The sequence below is a fragment of the Episyrphus balteatus genome, chromosome 1 (genome assembly GCF_945859705.1).
Source record: "Episyrphus balteatus chromosome 1, idEpiBalt1.1, whole genome shotgun sequence".
Taxonomy (NCBI): Eukaryota; Metazoa; Arthropoda; class Insecta; order Diptera; family Syrphidae; genus Episyrphus; species Episyrphus balteatus.
This window is the reverse complement of record NC_079134.1, coordinates 116,808,649-116,833,215: the sequence shown is the minus strand read 5'-3', so window position 1 is coordinate 116,833,215 and position 24,567 is coordinate 116,808,649. Positions and strand designations below refer to the sequence as shown.

The window sequence follows — 24,567 nt, the reverse complement described above, 5'->3', positions numbered from 1 at the left end:
CAATATTTCATAAATATCTGCCCAGTCTTTCGTTCAAAATATGCAATTTTCCTAAAACTCGACAACAGCGCCACCTACCGGGTCCAATTATAAAAAAAACCTGTCTCGGACGGACCTTATCACATAAACAAAATTTCACAAAAATCTGTTCAGTCGTTCGTTCAAAATATGAAATTATCCTAAAACTCGACAACAGCGCCACCTACCGGGTCCAATTTTGAAACAAAACCCGTCTCGGATAGACTTTATCACATACACAACATTTCATAAAAATCTGCCCAGTCTTTCGTTCAAAATATGCAATTCTCCTAAAATTCGACAACAGCGCCACCTACCGGGTCCAATTATAAAAAAAAACTGTCTCGGACGGACCTTTATCACATAAACAAAATTTCACAAAAATCTGTTCAGTCGTTCGTTCAAAATATGAAATTATCCTAAAACTCGACAACAGCACCACCTACCGGGTCCAATTATAAAAAAAAACTTGTCTCGGACGTACCTTATCACATAAACAAAATTTCACAAAAATCTGTCCAGTCGTTCGTTCCAAATATACAATTTTCCTAAAACTCGACAACAGCGCCACCTACCGGGTCCAATTATAAAACAATCCTGTCTCGGATGGACTTTATCACATACACAAAATTTCACAAAAATCTGTCCAGTCGTTCGTTCAGAATATGCAATTTTCCTACAACTCGACAACAGCGCCACCTACCGGGTCCAATTATGAAACAAAACCTGTCTCTGATGGACCTTATCACACCCACCAAATTTCAGAAAAATCTGTCCAGTCGTTTAGAAGGAGTAGGCTCACAAACAAACGCACAGGAGAATTATATACAGCTGTGTTCAAAATAATAGTAGTGCCTGCAAAAAAATAACATTTGTTATATTTACGGTGCTTCTATGGTTAAAAATTTAATTTCTTTGATGTCAAAGTTTGTAACGGTCAATTACTAATAAATGTATCATAATTTTAAAATGAAAAAGAAGGTGCCAAATAATTTTTCATTGATTTTTGGTTGTTGTTTCGAATTTGACCTGTTCAGAATAATAGTAGTTAAAGTTATTTTTTAAGAATTTAAAAGCGGTTTATAACTTAGAATATTTATTTTTGGTTTAAAAGTAAGTACTCATATAATTTGAACAATTTTTCAACAAAAAACGGTTTGTTTCGGTTTTAATCTATTTAAAGTTCGAAGAGCAAAACACTGCAGTTCGGATAACGGAAACTTATACCAAAGCTGCTTGAAGAAGGGAAAACCTGCTTGGAAATTCATGTTTATATTAGGATGCTACCCTACAATGGTAGCCAATGCAATGAAGTCAACGAAAGACCCGAAACGCGCGGTAGAAAAAGAAAAAAGACCGCCGTAGATGACAGGCGTACTGTCCAGACGAGCAAAGTTGAGCCTTCTGCATCGTTGTTTCACATCCAGAAGGCTTTAAGTCTGGATTGCAGTGAAGTGAACATTCGGGGGCGAATGTTAGAGACTTATTTGTATGCTTGAAGTCCACGAAAAGTTCAGCGAAACATGTTAAAAAGCGTATCCAGTTTGTAAAAGACCACATAAACTGGCCAGCAAAGTAATGGCGTAACATATTGTTTACTGATGAGAGCAAATTTGTCCCCTTTGGTGGTACTGGATCTCCACAATACGTCCTACGTCCACCCAATACGGAATATGTTCCAAAGTATAAGATGGAAACAGTTAAACATGGAGGGTCGAAAATTTAAGTATTTTAACATATTTCTTTGTTAACAGCGGGATTTTTCCTGGACTTCAAGCATACAAATAAGTCTCTAACATTCGCCCCCGAATGTTCACTTCACTGCAATCCAGACTTAAAGCCTTCTGGATGTGAAACAACGATGCAGAAGGCTCAACTTTGCTCGTCTGGACAGTACGCCTGTCATCTACGGCGGTCTTTTTTCTTTTTCTACCGCGCGTTTCGGGTCTTTCGTTGACTTCATTGCATTGGCTACCATTGTAGGGTAGCATCCTAATATAAACATGAATTTCCAAGCAGGTTTTCCCTTCTTCAAGCAGCTTTGGTATAAGTTTCCGTTATCCGAACTGCAGTGTTTTGCTCTTCGAACTTTAAATAGATTAAAACCGAAACAAACCGTTTTTTGTTGAAAAATTGTTCAAATTATATGAGTACTTACTTTTAAACCAAAAATAAATATTCTAAGTTATAAACCGCTTTTAAATTCTTAAAAAAATAACTTTAACTACTATTATTTTGAACAGGTCAAATTCGAAAGAACAACCAAAAATCAATGAAAAATTATTTGGCACCTTCTTTTTCATTTTAAAATTATGATACATTTATTAGTAATTGACCGTTACAAACTTTGACATCAAAGAAATTAAATTTTTAACCATAGAAGCACCGTATATATAACAAATGTTATTTTTTTGCAGGCACTACTATTATTTTGAACACAACTGTATATAAGATAAACGAAAGCTAATAGGTCTCGTTTTCAGAGAATTTATTCGTTTTTGGGTGTAATATTTTATTTTATAAAAGTGTTAGGAATTTATTCCAATCACCGATCAAATTGCGAACTCCACAAGAAATAAAAAAATAAATGACTAATTTCTACAAATAACCATTTTAAATTATTTAAAAATGTTTAACTACCACTATACGCATTTTCCATGGTTGATTAGTTACTCAATTTTCCAAAATAGGACATTGACATTTTTGAAGTTATGGTTTTAGATGTTGATTAATAAATTACCACAAAATGGCATACTAGCTTCTTTTTTAGTTGTTTTCAAAAAATTATTAAAAAAAAATTAGTTTAAAAAAAACGCCTAACGATTTTTTTCTATTTTTTTTTTTTTTCTAAAAATATAATGAAAGAGATCAAATTTTTAATAGGCACCTATTGTTCAGCCTTTTTTACTTCGATTTCTATTATTTCGTTTTTGACACATTTATTTTTGATTATTTCGCCATCCTTTATTTGGGTTTTCGTTTACTTCGTATTTCGATCACTTCGCCCAATTATAACTTCGACTTGTGTCTTCTTGATTTTTATTTATTTCGCATTTTCATTACAAGTCCAATGAGTTGTTTCGTCAAGGTTCATTTCACTTTTTGTTTATTTTGGCATCTAGTTATTCCGTCTTCAGTTTTGTGGATTGTTTTGGGTTTTGAAGACTTTTGGATTAAGAATAAGCAAATCCTTATAATATAAGAGATCTGTTACCTTAAATTTTAACGAATTCGTTGTTTTATTTCTTTTTTGGGTATTTTTAAAATTAACAGGCACTCATTGTTTCGTTATTTTTTTGTGGATGTGAATAGCCTAAGGGCGTTAAAATTCGCGCGAATTTTAACGCCCTTAGGCTATTCACATCCACACAAAAATGGGCGAAACAAATGGTGGCGAAATAATTAAAGTCCAAGTGAACTAAAGGCGACTTAATTCCATAACGAAATAATGAAAAAACGAAGTAATCAGTAACAAAATAAACTAAAAACGAAGTCATAAGAAAACGGAGTATAAGTTTGTCGAAATAAAGAAAAACGAAATAAATAAAAAACTAAACAACAAAAATACGAAACAATAAAATAGCGAATCGACTCAGACGAAACAACCAAAAAACGAAATAAGAAAAGCGAAACAAACCATACCCGTTTTTTAATTTAATGGAGTGTGAATAAATAAAGTGTTAGGAAAGTAAGGTGTTCAGTTCAATTAATAACCTTTATGTCTATTAAAATTTGGCCAAAAGTAGAAATTGAAATATCCTTAGAACTCCTTAACTATGACACAACGGGCGGTTCTTTTTTTCTGGTGGACCTTTGCATGTCACTTGTTTTCTGTGACATTTCGTCAATTGTTTATTTTTTGTAACAAACCTATTTGCCGGCTCCTTCCGGAATCCAAAATGATCACATCTATTATTGTTTGCTGAAAATGTCTACAAATATTGAACAAAAACTCCTCTATTTTACTTGATAATACAATTTATTCTTTCATAACAATTGAACGCATTCAACATTTACAAAATAACTCTATTCACTTTCTTTTAGAAAAAAAAATATGGGATTTTTTTTATCAAATTTAAAAATTCATGATCAATATCTGCACGTTAAAAAATAGAAAACTTTGAGCTACATAGTCCTTTTTGATCTTTTTTAATAATAAGAGAAAAGGATCGAAATAAAAATAAGAAATGTTTTAGGTAAATAAAAGGTAAAATGTTGAAGTCAATTAAGCAATGTATTTTTCAAGCATACGGTGGATGGGTATACTCTGGTGGTCATATTTCTAAACCTGAGATACTCTGTTAAACATTTATTTAATGTTAAATTTTAATTTAATTACACAACTTGGAGTTTTTTTGTTTTCGGTTATTTTTATAATGAACAACAACTATTTTTACTTCATAATATTTATGTGCGTTATATACTGAATACTTTATTTTCTTTACAAATAATTATAATGTTTTTTTTTATTAATGTCTTCTATGACAGTTTTTTATATAATTTTGATGAGTGAGTGAGACTTTTGGGGTCTTACATAAAATACTTAGTAAAAAGAAAATAAATTATATTGGAGTCCACAGACTACATTAAACTACAGCAGCATCACTAGCTAGTTCTTCTTCAACTGTTATATACATACCCTCTTCTTCGTATGCAGAATCGTGTTTGGCAAGGATTCTCAAAAGTGGACGCAGTTTCAACCACCATTGTTTTTTAGGTATACGTTGCCTGAAAAACAACTTATGATATTAAGAAGGAATTAATTAAAAAGAAAAGTGTTCTTTACTCGAAATTAGTTTCAGTGATCAAATCGGCCAATGGTGTGAATTTGTATTGACGACGAACGATTCCTAACAGACATGCTGAGTCGTTGCCTTCACATTTGATAGTTCCATCTGGAAGTGTATTCTTTTTGAACTGATCTATAAACCAGTCAACACATTTAGCTGCCATTTTTGTGCCCATGTTTCGGTCAAATGGTGTTGGGGAGCCACCTTGTTGCATGTGACCTACAAGAGAAAGTATTTTTGAATATTTTGTATGTCGAATAAGATATAGAAGAAACTTACCTAAAATATTCATACGGCAAGAGAAAAGACCTTTGCCTTCCTCAGTATATAAACGGTGGATGAAGTCAGTATTATAGTTATCCGAAGCCTTTTCGTTTCTCAAAATAAGACCTCTTTGGACCCCTTCAGCCATTTTTGATGCCATGTGGTAAACATCTTGCTGCAAGTCTTTGATAGAAAACTTTTCTTCGAAAATGTAGGCAGCATCGGCACCACCAGCTAATCCAGCAACTGTAGCTAAGTAACCACAGTAGCCTCCCATTGTTTCAATGACAAACACACGGCGTTTTGTACCCTGAGCAGACTGACGTATCCGGTCACAAATTTCAGTGATCTCATTCAGACCAGTATCACAGCCCAATGAGAATTCTGTACCAGGTACATTATTCGAGATAGTGGAAGGAATCACAACCAAAGGGATACAGAATTCCGGGAAATTGGGACGTTGGTCAGAAATTTGACCACACGCATGATAGGCTTCAAATCCACCAATAATAAGAAGTGCTTGAATTTTAAATTCTTTGAGGCGTGCTGCGATCTCCTTAAACTTTCCCTCTGGTAGAGTACGCTTTGTACCTAAGAATGCACCACCCTGACCAACCCAACCAGTGACAGAGGACCTAATAAGCAGAAAGAAATGTTTAACTAATTATTTTAATTTTAAAAAAATTATCTAACCATCCCATTTCTTTGATATTTCCTGCAATTAGACCTTCAATTCCATCATGAATACCTAGAACAGTATCTCCACGGTAAATGCAATTGCGTACAAATGAGCGAACGGCAGCGTTCATTCCACAAGCAGGTGCACCAATATGCATCACCGCCAATGTGTACCCTTCCTGTAATAATTAAAAAAATAAAATTAAAGGAAAATTGAAATACTAAAATAATTTAAAACACACAATGCCTTTGCCGGATGCATCGAAAGATTCTTTTGGTGGCTTCAAACGGGTCAACATCTTGTAGGTTTCCAAGTTTCTTTCAAATGAACGTCCTCGTAGTTTAACAGCTAATTCCCAATTCTTGTCTTCCATAGCTTTTGCAACAGCTTTGGTGCGTTCAACACACTCCATTAATGGAACACGAACTGCCTGGTTGCCGTCCAAGGAAACAACACATGGTACACTATCTTCAGTTGCTTCCATTAGAGCCATTACAGCTTCAGCACCCATACGGCAACCCTATACGCAAAATTATTAGAAATCTTAGAAATCAATACAGAAATTCAGAATGCCTTGTTTCAAACTTACTAAAACACGATCGAAAGCACTTGGGTTTCCTCCACGTTGTACGTGTCCAAGAACAGTAATACGGGTGTCCTGTTGCAGTTTATCAACAACAACTTTCTTTACATCCTCAGCTGTAATGGGTTTGCCTTCACGATCAATTGCACCTTCGGCAACGATTATAATATTCAAGCGTTGCCCAGCATTTCTTTCCTGTGGTTCAAATTATTTCATAAATTAAAAGTCTAAAATATTTGAAAACAAATTTCTGGTAAAGAGTTCGATTGTTATTTAATATTTATTTTTAACAACTTCTTTAAAAGTCATAAGAGTTTGCTTAACCAATTTTTGAAAAGAAATAATTGATAAGAATTGTCGTTACTTGTTTCCTCTTCTATTTTTGTGTATTAAGTCTGATTCACAATATCGCATCACAGCGAGACGAGAGCATCAGGGGAGTAAAATTAATTTTCGCCGAAGATTTTTAAAATTTCCAAACAATAATTATTATTATAAATATGAATCAATACACAATATTGCGATTTTTTGAAATTTTTGAAAAAATGATAATTTTATTACTATACAGGGCGTCCCGTTATAAGACAATTAATATTTTAAGAATAGAATGGGTAAAATATACCCAAGAATCATACTTTAACCTTGAAATCACTTAGCAATGATTGAGGAAAGCGCTCACTTTGATATGCCTTGACCCATGTTAACGATATTTCTGTGTTGATACTAATGTTAGGAACTTTTTTAAGGTTTTTAATTTTAGGTAAAAATTTGTTGTAACTTCTTTTAAATAATGTTGATATATTCTGATTTGACCCCTAATCAGATACTAAATTTTTAAGTTTGTTCTAATTTGCTGCCCATGCAAGAAATCAATTTTTATTCAATTTTTCTTATCAAGAAATGTTCAGTCAACAAAAAAGTCATACACAAGTATTAATATGGTACCAAACTGGTATAAAACTGAGGCAACAAGGAAAAACGACATAAGTCAGTTTTCACAACTTTTCTGGAAAGCGTTTTGAATGTTTGGCTTCCCATTACAAATCAATGCTTATGTCATTTTTCTTTTGCCTGTAATTCATAAACCGCTTAAGATAAAAACGACATTACTTTTGTTACTATGTATATATATCCAAAATAAATTTGCGTACATGATTTGTTAGTAAAGTCTGGAGCTAAAACCAAAATATGAAAAAGCATATTTATATTATATAGATACATTTACCATTGATATTGAATTCGAAAGTGGTAGGTATTAATTTTGTAGCCGGAAGAGATTATGGGGTGTTAAAAAACGTGATTTTTCCGATCTGTATAATTTTATGTTTTTTTTTGTTATAATTTCCCACAAAAAAATTAATTTGGTGGCCCTTTTTATGCAAGTTCCTCAATTGGAAACCGTTTAAGTCACACTGTAAAAATTTTTTCAGGAGTCAGTAAAAAATGTTTCATCCACAAATAAAATGGGTTCTAAATAATTTATTTGAGCTGGATACGAGTATAGTGTGGGATCTAGAATACAATACAATACCTGCTCATTTTTTTTTTTTTGCGAATAATCCTTTTCATTGACTCCAAAAATATTTGTACAGTGCGACTGAATTGGGTTTTGAAATGATTTTATTTACATCACACTTTGCCTGGGTCTGAAAACTTCAATCTTGACGATACGAATTATAAAGCTCAAGATATAATGTTTTTACAATTCTACATTTTGGAGATTTGTTGGTTGTTTATTTTATTTGAAAACTCTTCCAAAAAGTGTAAATACCATTACGTTATTTTTAAAAGCTGATATTTTCTATTAGTTTGAGTTTCTTATTCATAAATGTTTTTTGACATATTCAAAAATTTGGCTTAGTTAAAAAAAAATAATTCACTATAATTTACTTACCATGAAAACTACGTTGATGGAGGCAGATTAATAAAAACAAACTTTATAAAAACTTAATTCTAATTCAAATAATTTTGTGTTTTTTCTTAATTGTATTTAAAATCGAACTCTTTACTCTTTCTTGTTTTATTCTTAAATTAAGCCGGCAAAATTATTAACATAAATTATATGAGAGCATGGAGACTATGACGGTAAAAAATAATATAAAATATTCTTTAACCAGCACCGATGAAATGAAGAAACAAAATGTCTACTATGAAGGAATAGATTAATAAAGAAATTTAAAATTTTTAACTTGCATCAACTTTCTTACTGACAAACATACAAACACAAAACAATGAAATATGTACACATGTATTATGTTACTGCTAAAAGCCATATGCTTGCAAGTTTATAGTTTTTATGTAGTCTCAAATATTGTCAAATCAGAAAATAATTCACAATCGATCGAAATTTATTGGCTGACCTAAAATTTATAAAATAAGAAAGGTTTCCAATCCGAAATAAAGAGTTACATTATTACTAATTTCTCACCGTTATTAAAAATCCAAATGGACAAAAAAGGTTTTTGTTTCAGATACCAGAGCAGAAAAGACAGAAAAGGTACAATAATCGATGACTTATTATAAAACAAAAACTTTTTTTTTGGCAAAAAAATATAAATTGAAGAAATATTTTTTTTCCTAAAAATATGTACACATATAAATTGATTTTTTTTAGATAAAAATTCAATTAATTGCCATTTAAAAAAAAAAGTATTAAGCCGTTCCATTTTTTTAGTTAAAATCCCCATTGAGTACGAAAAGCAATTAAAACTTCTAACCGATAAATAAGATTATGCCAATAAATTTCATAAAGAGAACGAATTATTTAATGATTTAATTTTATTTTGAACTTATAAAAACTATCGCGAAATCATTTTATTACTGAATGTTTTTATGTAAAACATTGTATGTAGTATAGCAGAAATATTTTAGGCAAATTATGTAATTCAACTTTTAGATAGTGTTAGTGTTAATGAGTGTAAAGTATAAAATTTATTTTGTATTTTCTTTATAAAGCATTATTTGGTTTATTTTAGTAATTAGTGCTTAAAAATGATAAGAAAAAAAATTAAAAAAGAGCTGTCTGCGAAAAATTCTGACCTGATACAATTTCGAGCATAACTTTTCCGGCCAATTAGTAACTGCTGGATCTTCAGGTATAAAAATGAAATCAGCTTCGCTTGCTAACGAAGATACAATAGCTAAATAACTACAGCGACAAGAAAAAAACAAAAAATGGAGGAAATGAAATCAAGCATAAATAAGATGAATTTCTATGATACTACCGTTCGTGGTTCGGATCATTCTCCAATCGAATTGGTTGAACTTATTCTTTTTTTTTTTTGTCAATAATAAAATCTAATGGAAGACTATATTTCTATTGATTGGGATATCAGAAAGATAAAGCTGTATGAACAGCTTGTATTAGCATCAAAATATATCAAAATCTGAAAAGATTTTTTAAAACGCCTTATCATTGTTAAAATGATCTTATCGGAGTCATAATTAAGCGCTTTTATAATTTTATGTTTTAGTTTTCTTTTTGAACCGTAGTACATATCTATCTTTAAATATATGCCTAATGCTTTGGAAAAGTCCTATACTAATATGTCGCACATGTAGTACAAAAGTGTCACAACTCAAAAATCTTCATTTTTCAATAGAGGCGATAAACCAATTTACCGAGAATAGAATGAATATATTTATTAATTAGTTAATTTTTAGAAGAGGAAATATACTTTTTCACGTTTCACGTTTTTAGAGTTGTGACAATTTTGGTGATCTTTGTACACAAAAAATAATGTATTATTTTGAGTTCAGCCACTTTAGACAAATTTTTTTTGAGTTGTGACAGTTATGTTGTACTTGATTCTAAATAATTATCAAGTTTTTTCACTGCTTTCATATTTTGTTAAGAAAAAATTATTGAATATTATTTCAATACAATGTCGTTTATTCATCACACCTCTTTTGGAGCCTTTCCTTATCTTAAACTGAAAACTTTAACTTTATTTGGAATATGAAATTATTCAGAAATTCTCTTTGGTAGCACCGTTTATCTTACGGTACTCATGGATCTCATTATAAACACCGTCGTAAAAAAAACATAGGTTTAATAAAACTATAAGACTATATAAGACTATATAAGAGATTTCGGTGAGATGAATCACAACAGGGATTTGAGATACTCACGTTAGGAAACCAACATTTTTTTGAGACTAGCTTAATAACCTATAAGCCGTTGAAATATTTTATTCACCTAAGACCTAACTCATGTCAAAATATTGTTTAGAACACAACGAACGAAAAAATTTAATTTTGGATTTTTAGGCGAAGTGCTAAAAAATTTCAGACTTTTTTGAAGTCAGCATGTTTTTTGTAGCTAGAAGTTTATTCGTCTAAAGTGTCATAACTCGAAAAACATCAAAAAATGTATGAAAATAGGATTTTTTTTGAGTTGAAGTGTTTGTAAAATATCTGCCCTAGCAAGCTTAAGGTTTGATAAAAAATTGGAAGCATTTGGGATTTAATTGAGCTTTAAAAAGCAATATTTTTAAATAAACAACAAAACTGTATTAACTCTAAATTACAACTTTTCATTTATCTAAAGTGTTGTAACTTAAAATAATACAAAGGGGATACGGTAACCTCAATCAACTAAAATGTCATAATTAAAAATGAAACAAATGCTTTGCCTCAGAAAATTCAGCAAAAGTGTTTCAATTCAAAATGCAACACTCGATTTTCTCGAAAATGGTACAACTAAAATGACACAATTCAAATTAAGACACTTTTAATACTTATAAAACAACTTTTTCCAACAAGAATCACGTCACAACTAAAAATATGTCATTTTTGTCAAAGGACTTTTTATTTCAAATGAAACATCTAAAACGACATTTTACCTTCTGGAATAAAAACTATTCAAATTATATCAATGGCAACTAGATAGATTTGTCCGGGAAAATTTCAAATATTTTTTTTTGTCAAAAACTAAAAAAATGTGTTTTTTGAGTTGTGACACTTTTGTACTACATGTGCGATGTGTGTTATCAAACGGAACGAAAATGCCGTACAAATCATGGTTTTTATTATATCCATGGAAATTAGTAGTTTGTAACCAAAACAAATATTTGTGACTAAACGTTACTGTACTGGAAACTGCTAAAATCGAAATTGAAACTTGATACTTCTAATAATCAGGAGTACATATAATATGTGTACATAAACATCTGATGTTTCATAATGATACTAGAAATAATTGAAAGTGATATGGGCTCATTTCAGGAAGTATTAGTGGAGCCACTGATAGCTCATTTCCATTTCCTCGAAATTATTTTACCCTTGTCCGATTTTGATATTTATATTTTCAATATTACTGCTCATGTTTTTTTTTATTTATTGTACAAAGTAGGTACAGCTTTATTGTGCTATTTTATTCACGAGAATTGAATGATTCAATTCACTAATCACGCAAAATTGGCTTTGAAAAACATTTATCTTTCGATGGCAAAGCGTTGTTTCCGTATATTTTTGAAATTCACAATAAAAACATTTTACATGAATCGAAAGCAGAATAGGGCTGTTAGCAAATACAAAATCTGAAAGGAGCAGCAATTTTATAGGTTCACATTTAAGAGGTCTTGAAAACAGCCTTTTAAAAATAAATCATCAAAATTGGGCAACAGTAAACTGACTTTGAGGTTAGTTGACTCCACTATATCCTAGTAATTAGCAGCACAAAATGTCATTTTATTGCATTTAATTTTCATTTACTGTACTTCTTAATTATTGAAAATATGACATGATGAATAGCAATGTGCAGTAAAAAAAGAAAATGATTTTAAATAAAGAAAGAAAAAATATAATATTCATGGCATGAATTTATTATGCAGGTTACAATGGCTGACATTTTCAACAACATTAAAACAAAGCGAAGGTTGTTGTACATTTGAAGCATATTCTATACAATTAATCAAAAAAGAAATAAATATTTAAAAGTTAATCAAACAAGTGCTCGACTTTGCCATTTGTCAAGTAATATTAGTTAGAAACAAAATAATACTTGAGCAAATGCTCAGACTGCTTAAAATAAAAAATAACATTCCAATTTCATTAATTTTGTAAGTTTTTTGTATTATAAATTTCAAGAAAGCCAAATTGTGCAATTTTAGAACTAAAAAATACAATTGTTTAATTTCACATTTATTTCTTCTTGCCTGACTCAATTGCTGACACAGCCTTATCGGCCAGTCGGCCTTTGGTGGAGCTTCGGGAATAAAAATGTAATCAGCCTCACATGAAAGTCCAGCTACTAGGGCCAAATAGCTGCAAAATATTACATAAATTCAAAATGCTTTAAAAAATTTCAAAGTGTATCAGAATTGGTTGTGTTTCTTTGTATGTAAAGTTTTTGATAACATAAGGAATTCAAAATTTGTTGGACACAATACCTTTTTTTAACTAAGCACTTCAAACAACACTCAAACCTCTTCACCAAATTGATACAAAGAAAAAAAAAAACTGTTTCTAATTTAAACTTTTTTGCTTTTGATGAAAAATAAACGATTGGGTTGTAAGTAAACGTGATAGAAAACCATTTTTATAACATTCTTTGCAAAAAAGAAAAACGCTTGCCTGTATCAATTTATCGCAAAGCTTCAAAGGCCAATCGTTTGGAGGCGGTGATTCTGGACAAAATACATAGTCGGCTTCTGAGATGACGCCTGTTACTACTGACAAGTAACTGCGATAGTAGTTTTATAAATTGACATTTAAATAAAAACCATCTTTAAAATCATTAATAATCTACAGTATTATGTTACTGACTCTATACTATGTAAGTTTCATTTGATAACTTGAATAGATTGAATAATAGTTTAAACTCACCCGCAATGGCGTCCCATTACCTCCATAATGAATGTTCTCTGATGAGAATATGCCGTACTTACGATGGCATCAATAGCCTCAATTATCCTATGTAGAGCAGAATCAGTACCAATTGTCATGTCGGTACCGCAAAAATCATTGTCAATGGAGCCGACCTATAAGAGAATTGAAAAAAAAAGTAATAATAATAATACAAATGATTCAAAAATAAATATTATCAGTAATTTACCATGCCGACAATATGCAAATAAGCATTTTTCTTTCTTTGTTCAGGGGTGATTCTTTGTGTTTTAAGAAGTTCATCAAGTAAGTCCGACCATTCGTGTCGGAAAAGATTAGCACCTGTTAAGGAACCATCGCCACCAATTACAACCAAATTCGTGATTCCTTTTTCAATGAGATTTTGTGCAGCTTTCAAACGACCTGCTTTTTCGCGAAAATCAGAGCAACGAGCAGAGCCAATAACAGTTCCTCCTCGATGAATGATACTGGAAACTGAAGCCCAGTTAGCCTCTGCGATGTTTTCACCCCCATCTACCATTCCTTGATAACCTTCTCGAATAAAATAGACCTTTAAAGATAGTTAAAAAGAAGGTAAGTTAAGGCAATATCAGTAGTTTTTTTTTTAAATTAGTTAATGAAATTACGCCTTCAGAAGAATTTAAAAAAATTGAAATTGCATAAATTCCTACTTCTACCCTAATTATTTTGAATTGGTATGGAATAATTATTTAGTACATTACTCATACAAAATTTATCGCATAGCCGGCTCAGTAACGGCCTATAGCCGTTTAGGTTTGGCCTAAGATACTTTTTATATAAATAGACCAGATTGAGGTCAAAAAAAATGAGCAAGCCTCTCCATAACCATTGCCAGGCTGCTCTGTTGGATTTTTGGGTCATTAAGCTATTGGTAGACTAATTTAAGCGGCATTTATGGGTCGCCGTAGTAGCAGATTAATGTTTTGTTAAATATCCAGGAACGAGTGCTGGCTCATATAGTTTTTATCTAATATACTGGACCAACTCTATAGTAGGAGAAGTATCCCCATATACTGAATACTGAATCCTCCATATACTCTGCACTGAGAGCAAATTGGTTCTTTATGGTAAAGGGTCTCGGCAGTTTGTAAAACGACCCCACTGAACACAACATATAACCACAAAACCATTAAAGATGAAGGTGCCAGTTTAATGGTTTGGTTATACTTATCCTGTAATAATGTGTCATAATAATTAAAGATATGCAACAAAATATCAAAATTGCGTTAATATTGGGCCTTACCAATAATAATCAAATTTAAAGCTCACTTATATGTATATTCAACTTAATTCTACATAATTTCACTATACCAATTTTATAGTTAGGTTAAAGGCTATAAAATTTAACCGAGCGTTAGCCTTTAACCTGACTATTAAATTGGTTATTGGTATGGTGAAATAATGTAGAATTTATTCAAATATTTAAGTGAGCTTTAAATTTGATTATTGGGAAGGCACATTATGTCTCTAATGAAAACAAAATTTAATTATTTGAATGATTTTTTTTTTGTATGATAAAAGATATTCAATTGCCCATCATGATTTCTATGCGAGAAAACAAAAATGTATGCATAATTTATATTTTTTTCAATTGAATAATTGATTTGTATATTACTTTCACTTTCAAAGCATCGTACAAGCCCCTTAGAGTTGATTTTCACATTTACTTTAATAGAATTTTATGTATAGTACAAAGTTTGAAATATGTACCTAAATTTTTTTTTAATTCTGTTTCATTTAGCCCTGATTTTTGAATCGTCAGTTAGACTATCAGAAGAATAAATGTCAATATAAAAAAAAAAACTTTTATATCTAGGAATAAGCTCTATCTGAGCTTTATCTGACTATTAAAAAATTGGCCCTTTGTTACTTATTCTCAATTTTATTAAAATTTGCATAGAATAGAGGAATGTCGTTATGTTTAGAAGTGGAATATGTCCATTAAGGTGCTTCAAAAACAATTTGTTTCATTTTTTATTTTACTCTTGCCCCTTAAAATCTTAGCAAGAATATAACAATCCTTAATATAAGGAGCTGTAGCTTAACTCTAAAGGGTCGCTATTTTTTTTTTTAGTTTCCTATGCGTAGACACACCCCTTTTTTGTGATGTGAACACGGGTGCGAATTTGGTTTATACTTTTTATGTTGTTATAACTTTTTTCGCTCTCAATATTTTATAATTTACGTAGAATTTTCATATAAATTCGAATATTATATTTAAAATTTCTAAAAAATATATTCTAACTATTATAAAGAGACTGTTTTGCGAACACTTTTTGGAAAAGTCGTTAATTTTAAAATTTGTGTCCTGCCAAATACGCACCCGTGTGTGGACAGAGGGTTAATCAAAAAAGCAATGCATTCTCTTCAAATAATTATAATCGAACTTTGCTACAGAAAATTTTAAAGTTTGAAAAGCCAACTTTCTTATTATGTGATAGTTATTTTTAAGAAATGAAAACTAGTTGGTGTAGTTTCGATTTGATTGAAAAAAAAAAGGAAATTCCCATAGGAAACTATAAATAAAATAGCGAGTTAAGCTCAAGCTACAGCAGGAGGGTTCTTTTCTTGTCAATCATTAACATTTTGGGATGTAAAAAAGTTGTAAAAAAAATTATCTTGCAGCAACCTAATGTCCATTAAAAAAATGTTCAAAGTAACCAAAACTAAATGTACACAGCTCTTTTTGAAACGAAATGCACCCAAGAGATGTGTGAATTGCTCCATTTGTAATTTTGTATATGAAAAAAGTCAAATTGTTTGAAAAAAAATTCAAAGTGTGACTTTTTTCACTTACAAATTTAACGACTCATAATGATGAAATTGTTGTTGTTATTTCACAACAGTTTGAATAAATGAAATAATTGAAAGGCTTCCATTTTATCCAATAAAAAGAGTTTCTGAATAAAATAAATTACTTAATGTATCTAAGTGGGACTATTAAGATTGACTCCAAGTTTATGTAGCGTACAGAAAAAAAATTTTTCTTAAGCAGCCAGCTCATAAATAAAAGCATGCACGTCTGGCAATTTGATTTTTTTTATACATAAATAGAAACTTTAAAGAAAGAGGTGTAATTAGTTGCAATGTTTTGCTAGGTATACAGTTGGTCTTCTTTATGTAAATTCAAAGTAACCAAAACCAAACAGGACAAATTTGTTTTTGAAACTAAATGTACCCAAGAGATGTGTGAATTGCTCCATTTGTAATTTTGTATATGAAAAAAGTCAAATTGTTTTAAAAAAATTCCAAGTGTGACTTTTTTCACTTTCAAATTTTACGACTCATAATGATGAAATTGTTGTTGTTATTTCACAACACTTTGAATAGATGGAATAATCGAAAGTCTGCAATTTTATCTAATAAAAAGAATTTCTGAATAAAATAAATTACTCAATGTATATAAGTGGGACTATTAAGATTGTAAGCTACAGCGTTCAAAAAAACACATTTTTTAAAGTAGCCAGCTCAAATGTAAAAGTATGCACCTTAGCGTCTGGCAGTTTGATTTTTTGATAAATAAAAATTACAAACTTTAAAGAAAGAGAAGCAATTTGTTGTAAATGTAATGTTTTGCTATGTATTCAAATACACCAAAAATAGAAAAGTTCTTTTTCAGTAGGTCTTATTTATGGATATAAGATTGCCTACATACTAAGCATTTATTTTCTATTCTGAAACAATCCGATTACTGCTTTGGTCATGATAACAAATTATTTAAACAAAAATGGGCATTATTTGAAAATAACAATTCTTAATGACAAATGAGATGTTACCTTGCATCCGAGATAAATTCCCATGCGCACCACTGCACGTACGGCCGCATTCATACCTTGAGAATCGCCACCACTTGTGAAGACAGCAATGCCTTTACCTTTATGTGAGCCACGCTCGATAAAGCGTTGAGTAGAAGAATCGTCACCTGGCATTGTGATTCCTTAATATTGTCACCTCAGTTTAGATATGGTATTTTACAAAGTCCAATTTTTTTCCTCTTCGATAGTTGATAACAAAAGGTAGGTAGTTATTTTTACTTAGAAAATTTCAATATCAATAATTTTTATTAAATTAGATTACCTATAAACGAAGTGTGGCTGGATATTCCAATTTATAATAATTAAATAACTGGAGATGATCGAAAGTACACTCTGAATTTTGGGAATTTTATGAAAAATCTAAGCGGTTTGAGTAGACTTTACAAGGTGACACAAGATGACATCTCAAGGTGACCTTTTCAATAATCGATGTTTTTCGTATGACAGATTAATATGACAACCAAGAAATGTTAGATGTAAGGATCTATTGATTATTACTATTTAATTATTTTAAAATGTTATTTTGAAGGAACTAAAATATAAAAATATCTTAAAATAGTTAAGAATTTTTATAAGTTGGGATTTAATGGTTGCAAAAGTTTAAAACTATTATGACACTAGTATTTAGAAGGTTACACATGAAGATGGCGAGAGTGTTGTATATCATCGTTCAGGAAATGAGATTTATAGCCGTGTTCCTTTGGATGTGGCCGACTCACTGACATTTCTTGCCGTGTTTATTTTTGTGCTACTGAATATAAATTTTAGAGTTTTGACGATTGAACACAAAAAACACTAGCGCAAATTAAATTTGAAATTTGAACTGACCTAATTTGCAAAATTATCTCATTTGGGCTGTAGTGTAGTGCAAACAGGCTCTCACTTTAAAAGCCGCAAAGCAAAACGCTTGTTTATCTCTTTAAAGTATGCTTTTATTTGTTGATGTCTTTGTCCATGAAAAGCAATAAAAGTAGGAAAATTGTTTTTAGAAGTAATAAATTCTTCTCATATTTGAACACATAATAATTAAACAAAATATATCAAGAACCATACAATAAAAATTATGCTGCAGATCAACTTCACACAATTTATCCAATATCCGATTGGTTACTTGAAGCAAAGGCTAGCGTTTTTTTTTTAAGTTTTAATTTTATTTCAGTAAAAGCTTGACCACACCGGAAGGGTTTGCCGCTGCGGTACGGGTAATTGTATGAAAAAAATTCCACATCTGAAAGTTGATGTGTCAGTTTAGAATTTTGTTCATACAAGTACCCGTACCGCTACCGCATGTACCCTTCGGTGTGGCCAAGCCTTAACTGTGGTCAAGCCCAGAGATACCCAGAAGGAGATGGGAGACTTCTGACGTCATACTAACAATTTTGCTTCTATAATGCCTGTAAAGCTTTATAGAACCAAAATTGTTTGTCGGGTGTGTCGTACGCTTTTGGCTAAGTATGCGTGAAAACACCCCAAGTAAAAATTTTATGTCGAATTCCTTTCAATTTTTTGAATCGCCTCAAAAAAATCGAATTTTTGGTGTTAAAAAGGAACATGAAAACAGACCGGATTCTTTTTGCGATTGTATGTGTGTCATTTGACAACAATTTTTACACGTACGTCAAGCTGAAACCAAAACAATTTCTGCAGAATAAAACTAGAGATTCCTTTGATCAATAATTTTGTAAATCTTTCAAAAAAGAGGGATTAAAAAAATTCGAATTCTGCTTCGTTTGAGGCGAATTTTTTTTCTATGGAACACGATTTTCAGAAAAAATTCGCTTCAAGATCGCCGAAAATTCGATTTTTTCATTGAAAGGAATTCGACATTACTTGCATAAGGTCCATTTTCTTCGATTCGGCAAACTATAGTTTGTATACGTTTAGTTTAAAGCTTACTTACGCAAATTATCCATTTTGGAAAAAAAGGAGGTCTCCTTAAGGCTATCTGGAAGTGTTTAGAAGAAGCCTTGTAAATATAAGTTAAAGAAGACCTGTATAAGACCTGTTTGAACCGTTCTAAAGAAGCTTTCTATTTTCAAGTGACAGAAGGCTTTCATAAGACCTGTTCCAAGAGGTTCTTGTAAGTATGCAATGTTTTCATCTCTCAAGTATGCAATGTTTTTCACCAATAAGTATGCAAAGATTTTATCCTGCAGATATGCAATGTTTGTAACGCTTTAGAAAAAAACATTGCATTTTTATGTGAGGTTTCAATTAGCTCCCTTTTTTCCACTCATCTTTAATATTCGAGTATGGTCTACTGGTAAGGTGCTGGCTTGGTATGCAGAGGTACGTGGGATCGATTCCTGGCCGGGCCATGCGAGAAAATAAAAAAATGTGTTCTTTTTCAATTAAAATAATATTCTCATCATTTCAGAACAACAGAGAAAGCAGTGGAATTTCCAAAAAAGGAAATAAATAAAATAATATGTAGAAAATACAAAACAGAAAAAATCAAAAGAAAGTAAAAAAAAAAATGAAATAAAATTCAATTAATTCTTTTTTTAACGCATTTTCTACAACACCTTCAACAACTTCTATAAGGCCTTATTATAACATCCTACGCAAGTAATCCATCTGCAGGAAGACCTCCGTAAGGCTATTTAAGCTATTTGTCACAAGCTATTAACTTGTGGATTACCTGTGAAGGAAAGTCCTATGCAATTTCGGTAAAATGCGCCAAAATGATTTGCATAAGACCTGTCCTTCTTGTTATGAAAGCCAAAAAATAGCTTGCGTTGACCCTTATGAAAGCTGTGGTTACACTGTGTGTGTTTTTCACATTTATTCACGAATACAAAAGAAATTACAACTACACGAAATAAACAAATGGGTTTTGGGGGGTAAAGCGTACGAAAGTTTTAAAATAAAAAACATTTTTATATTTAAAACGAATTTATGTTATGAAGGGTGTCCGGTAAAAAATGGTTAAGCCTGAAATGGCTGATAGCTAAACTTATGACTGTACTAAAACCAAATACAAAAAATTTCTACCGCTACCAGTTTAGAAAATATTAGCTTTTTTTCGTTCAGTGTATTTTAAATTTCATCATCTTTCGTTTTCGGTTACTACAACCACGAATAAATGAATTTTATAAATTTCTTTTTTTTTATAATTTTATACAATAATTCACTCAATTTAGGAGCATTTCGCGACCCTAGAACAACAAGGTTCTAAGTACACCCGACAAACAATTTTGGTGCTAAAAAGCTTTACAGATGCAATTGTTGCTTCTGTAAAGCATTATAGAAGCAAAATTGTTAGTAGGGCACCCAAGTGTGTTTTGAGAAAAACGCTTCTGAATATTGAAACATCTTTATACGGTAACTGTGTATGAAAACTTTGATTTTTTGTTTATAATTCGATGAGTTTATAGGAAATCTTTAAGATTTTAGCTTAAAACACTAATAAAAACACATTTTTAACCCTTAAATTTGACTTTAAAAAACCATATAGGACTTCGTTGCTCAACGATGCTACACTTAAATTTAGAACAATAAGGTTCTATGTACAATTTTTATTCTTGTGATCTTTTAGTTATTCAATATTGAAGATTTGGGATGCGTTGAAATAAAAAGATTTAAATAATTTTTTTCTTTTTGTTTAAGAGTGGTATATTGCAGCAATTATTTATTATTTTTATAATTAATTCTATTTCAAAAAAATAAACAAAGTCTAATTGCTCAGCATTCAATTTTTTCGTCTTAACATGTAACAAAAAATTCTAACTACAACATTGCTTGCAGTTAGAACCCTATTGCTCTCAAATCAAATCGAAAAAGAGGCAGATAGGACTCTGTATCTCTGGATATTTTGTGAAAAAAAGTTCTAAGTGGAAGTTAGAACCTTATTGTTTAAATCTCAAATGAAAATTGTGTAGATAGAACTCGTAGCCCAGGTTATCTTCGAAACGGAAAGAGATAGAGCAAAATAGATAGCGGGAATCGAAAGAGCACCACGATTTTACCTAGATTTGATATATAACTCATTTTTTTTTCAAAATTGTTGTTCTAAGGTCGGGATTTAAAAATGTATGTATGTATGTTTGAAAATTTTTAATTTTTAATTTAAATCAATTATTGTAGAAAATTATAAAAAAAAGAAATTTATAAAATTAATTAATTCGTGTTAGTAGTAACCGAAAACGAAAGATGGTGAAATTTAAAATACACTGAACGAAAAAAAGCTAATATTTTCTAAACTGGTTTTTCTATTTGGTTTTAGTACAGTCATAAGTTTAGCTATCAGCCATTTCAGGCTTATCATTTTTTACCGGACACCCTGATAATATATTTTACTTTATATAGCATCATTTTTTTTTTTTTTTTTTTTTTTTTAGTGTTGTCTCCAAGTTGTTTTATGTATGAAAAATAAAAGAAAAAACATAAAAATTTTTTATTAATATTAAATTTAAATGTTTTTTATTTAATAATATATTTAATTTTTAACAACTTATTTAGTTTTTATGATTTTAATTATAACAATGTTCCATCTTCGGGCGAATAATTATTATTATTATTCGCCCGAAGATGGAACATTGTTTCCGAAACGCGTAGCATAAACAATAATTAAAATCATAAAAACTAAATAAGTTGTTAAAAATTAAATATATTATTAAATAAAAAACATTTAAATTTAATATTAATAAAAAATTTTTATGTTTTTTCTTTTATTTTTCATTTATATAGCAGCATAACACCTAGTATATGGGTGACCGAGCTTTGCTCGGTATCTTTAAATGTTATAACTTTCAGTAAAAAAAAGTCAAATGTAAACAGTAATTTTTGGAGTGGGTTTGAGTGTGCAATGACCAGTTTTTTCGCGGGTTACAAAACACCACATTTCCACTTTATTATCCAGTTTATTTACGTTTGAATATACATACATACGAACTAATTCTCTGTTCTTATTCTTAAGTCTGAAAACATCAACCTTGACAATCCGACTAATAAAACTTATGATATATAGTTTATTTAAAAAAAAAAACATTTTCATTCATTACAGATTTTATTTTCTAGTTGTAACACTATCATTCTCAAACTGCATTTATATACACAAACATTTATAACACACTTAATAATATGTACATAATTCATCATTTTTTTCATAGTGATATAATTTTAAGTAACTTAACCTAATACCTCTTTCCATACTATATTTCTAGTATGTTTTGAATTTTCTTTTGCCAGGTGAACTTTTAATGCGCTAGGTTGTTTTACTCTTGAAAATGCTACATACAACCCGACTAACAATTTTGCTTCTATAAAGCTTTACAGATGCTTCTGTTGCTTCTATAAAGCTTTATAGAAGCAAAATTGATAGTTGGGAACATCCCATGCATGAAAAAAAACAGATGATTTTAAATCCACTCCAACGAATTCAAAAGTTTGGCCTTGGGCCTTGTGCACTGTCATGGCAAAAGCAGGCCTCACTGGAAATTGGTGTCTTTGCATCGTGCACCCTAGATGGCCTTTTGATGAGTCAAGAGTAATCCTAGGAATATGAACTTCTTTGCCAGATTGTTCACCAGTTATTATTTTTGCCTTTATTATATGATTGCATAGACTTGTGACGATGAGTCTTGCACCATTGCAAAGGCCTTCGGAAACATCTAAATTTCGCAACAGTATTATTATTGAATTTTTTTTTAGTTTTAACTCGTGCGGTCTGAAATGCTTACTGAATTAAGAAATTCAGTTGTGAATTCCAGTCCTCCCTGAGGTTGGTCTTTCATGCTGTCGTGACTATGGTAGATTTTGTAATCTCCAGGTAGTTTGGCTATAATTTCTTCGTTGATTTTATCGACATCTTTGTTTAACGGCGCTAGAATTGCTCTGTCCTTCATAGTTTTCACTGGACAGACAATTTGATAACACTTCCAGCGGCAATTCAATTTCATCCATTGTGTTCAATGGCAATTCACCGTTTTACCCAACATAAGAAGATATTCTGTGAAATGCCTTTGCTCTACATCAACGCGAATGTTTTCTTCAAGTTTAAACGTTTTGAAACTTGACCATAAGGAAGATCGTTCAATGGAAAGATCTAATAAGTCATTTTTGTTTGCTCATGGCTGTACAGGCAAACATTGACGAAAATCTCCCCCAAGTACTATGACTTTTGCACCAAATGGTCGATTCACATTTGTTATTGATCGTAACAGTTGGTCAATATTCTGCAACCCATATTTAGGAAGCATTGGAGCTTCATCCATAAGAGAAACATCTATTTCAGATAATTGTCTGGCTTTTGTAGATCCAACTTTTATGCTTGACACTGATTCTGGTGTTAAAGGTACTTTTAATCCAAAAGTCTTATGGGATGTACGACCATTAGGCAGTAATATCGATGCTATGCCAGTGAAAGCCATACATTTTACTGTGCACTGTTTTCCAGTGAGCATGCTATAAAGGGTCTTATATATGAAGGTTTTTCCAGTGCCCCCTGGACCTAGGGTTGCCAACTTTTTTAAGAAGGAATAGAGTATATTTGATTTTGGAGACGAAAAAAAAGAGTACATTTGAAAAAAGAAGAGTACCATTTATTTCAAGTCTTGAAAATTTTTTTTGTTTTGCTTCTTACAGTACATAACAATTTTTTGATGTTTTTAAAATAAGTGTATGACTAAACGTTCAAATTCAAAATTCATGTACATTAAGAGCTCATTTTTGATCAATTTCAACGAAGCCCTATTCCTCTACTCACGCCATTTCATATTCAAGACCGAAAATACTCTCTCAGTGAATGCTGAAGTGGCAAGAACAGATAGAATATGGCTTATAATTTTTGCAGTTATCAATATAATTCATCGAAATAAAAATATATAAGAAGGTTAACTCAATTTTAAATACCTTGATATTTTACAAGAAAAAATCTTATATTTTAAGGTCCTAACAAAACAAAGTAAAATAGAGAACAAAATTGGAATAACAAAAAAAATAAAATTTTAAGAAAAAAATTATATTTTAAGTTTGACTAAGGGCCAATTTTTCAATAGTCAGTTAAACAGACAGTTAGTACTTATTCCTAAGGATAGAGAAAAAATCAATTTTTCAACAGGCAGATATATAGCTTATTCCTAAGAATAAAACTATCTGCTTCTTTCAGAGACGAATAAAAATTATTCTAATGTCGTTTTCGATTGGTTTCACTCAAGGATTCACTCATTCTGAAATCCAATAAAACAGTTTGAATCGCTGTAACTCAATTCTGAAATTTTATATCTGTATTTGTTTATAAACAAATAAAATTGTGAACTTTCAAACGTCAAACATTAAATAATATTTTTTTCCTTCAAACGAAATAATATAAATTAATATTCAAAAACGGTAATATTCAACAAATTAATAGGATAGATGGGTGGTAAAATATTTTAAATAAATATAAAAATGCTTTTATTTGTTTGAAAGTAAATTTAAAAAATAATTTCAGAAAACAAAACAAAAGAAACTGATTGAGTGATTATTTTGAGTTTTGAATATTGATGTATTAGTACTTCTTGACTGAATTCTGATTTTGAATCGAGAAGAGAATTTCTCTTCTGAGAA

The 24,567-nt window shown here is 30.7% G+C and overlaps 1 protein-coding gene across 3 annotated transcripts; it reads right to left on the bottom strand.

The window, feature by feature from the left end:
- Positions 1-3,976: 3,976 nt before the first annotated feature.
- On the bottom strand, positions 3,977-17,625 carry LOC129913502 (ATP-dependent 6-phosphofructokinase). Of its 3 annotated transcripts, none has more exons than XM_055992244.1 (11): positions 17,282-17,625; positions 16,981-17,198; positions 13,392-13,733; positions 13,163-13,317; positions 12,493-12,601; positions 6,341-6,529; positions 5,993-6,271; positions 5,766-5,929; positions 5,088-5,707; positions 4,805-5,027; positions 3,977-4,746 (listed from the first exon to the last, which is right to left on the bottom strand). In XM_055992244.1, exons 2-11 carry the CDS (start codon positions 17,131-17,133, stop codon positions 4,605-4,607), a joined length of 2,376 nt encoding a protein of 791 aa, XP_055848219.1. In that variant the 5' UTR covers positions 17,134-17,198; positions 17,282-17,625; the 3' UTR covers positions 3,977-4,604. The 3 variants fall into 3 exon arrangements, with proteins under 3 accessions (XP_055848219.1, XP_055848212.1, XP_055848205.1); XM_055992237.1 differs by lacking the exon at positions 12,493-12,601 and adding an exon at positions 9,374-9,482; XM_055992230.1 differs by lacking the exon at positions 12,493-12,601 and adding an exon at positions 12,911-13,019 and having other exon boundaries at positions 17,282-17,624.
- Between the last annotated feature and the right edge of the window lie 6,942 nt (positions 17,626-24,567).

Bases quoted from the DNA above. Each gene is read 5' to 3' on its own strand.
- LOC129913502 (XM_055992244.1), bottom strand. From the start codon at position 17,133: ATGCCAGGTGACGATTCTTCTACTCAACGCTTTATCGAGCGTGGCTCA. The intron at 5,930-5,992 runs GTGTGTTTTAAA...TAATTATTACAG, and splicing joins ATGCATCCGGCAAAGGCATT to GAAGGGTACACATTGGCGGT. The intron at 5,708-5,765 runs GTTAGATAATTT...TCTGCTTATTAG, and splicing joins AATATCAAAGAAATGGGATG to GTCCTCTGTCACTGGTTGGG.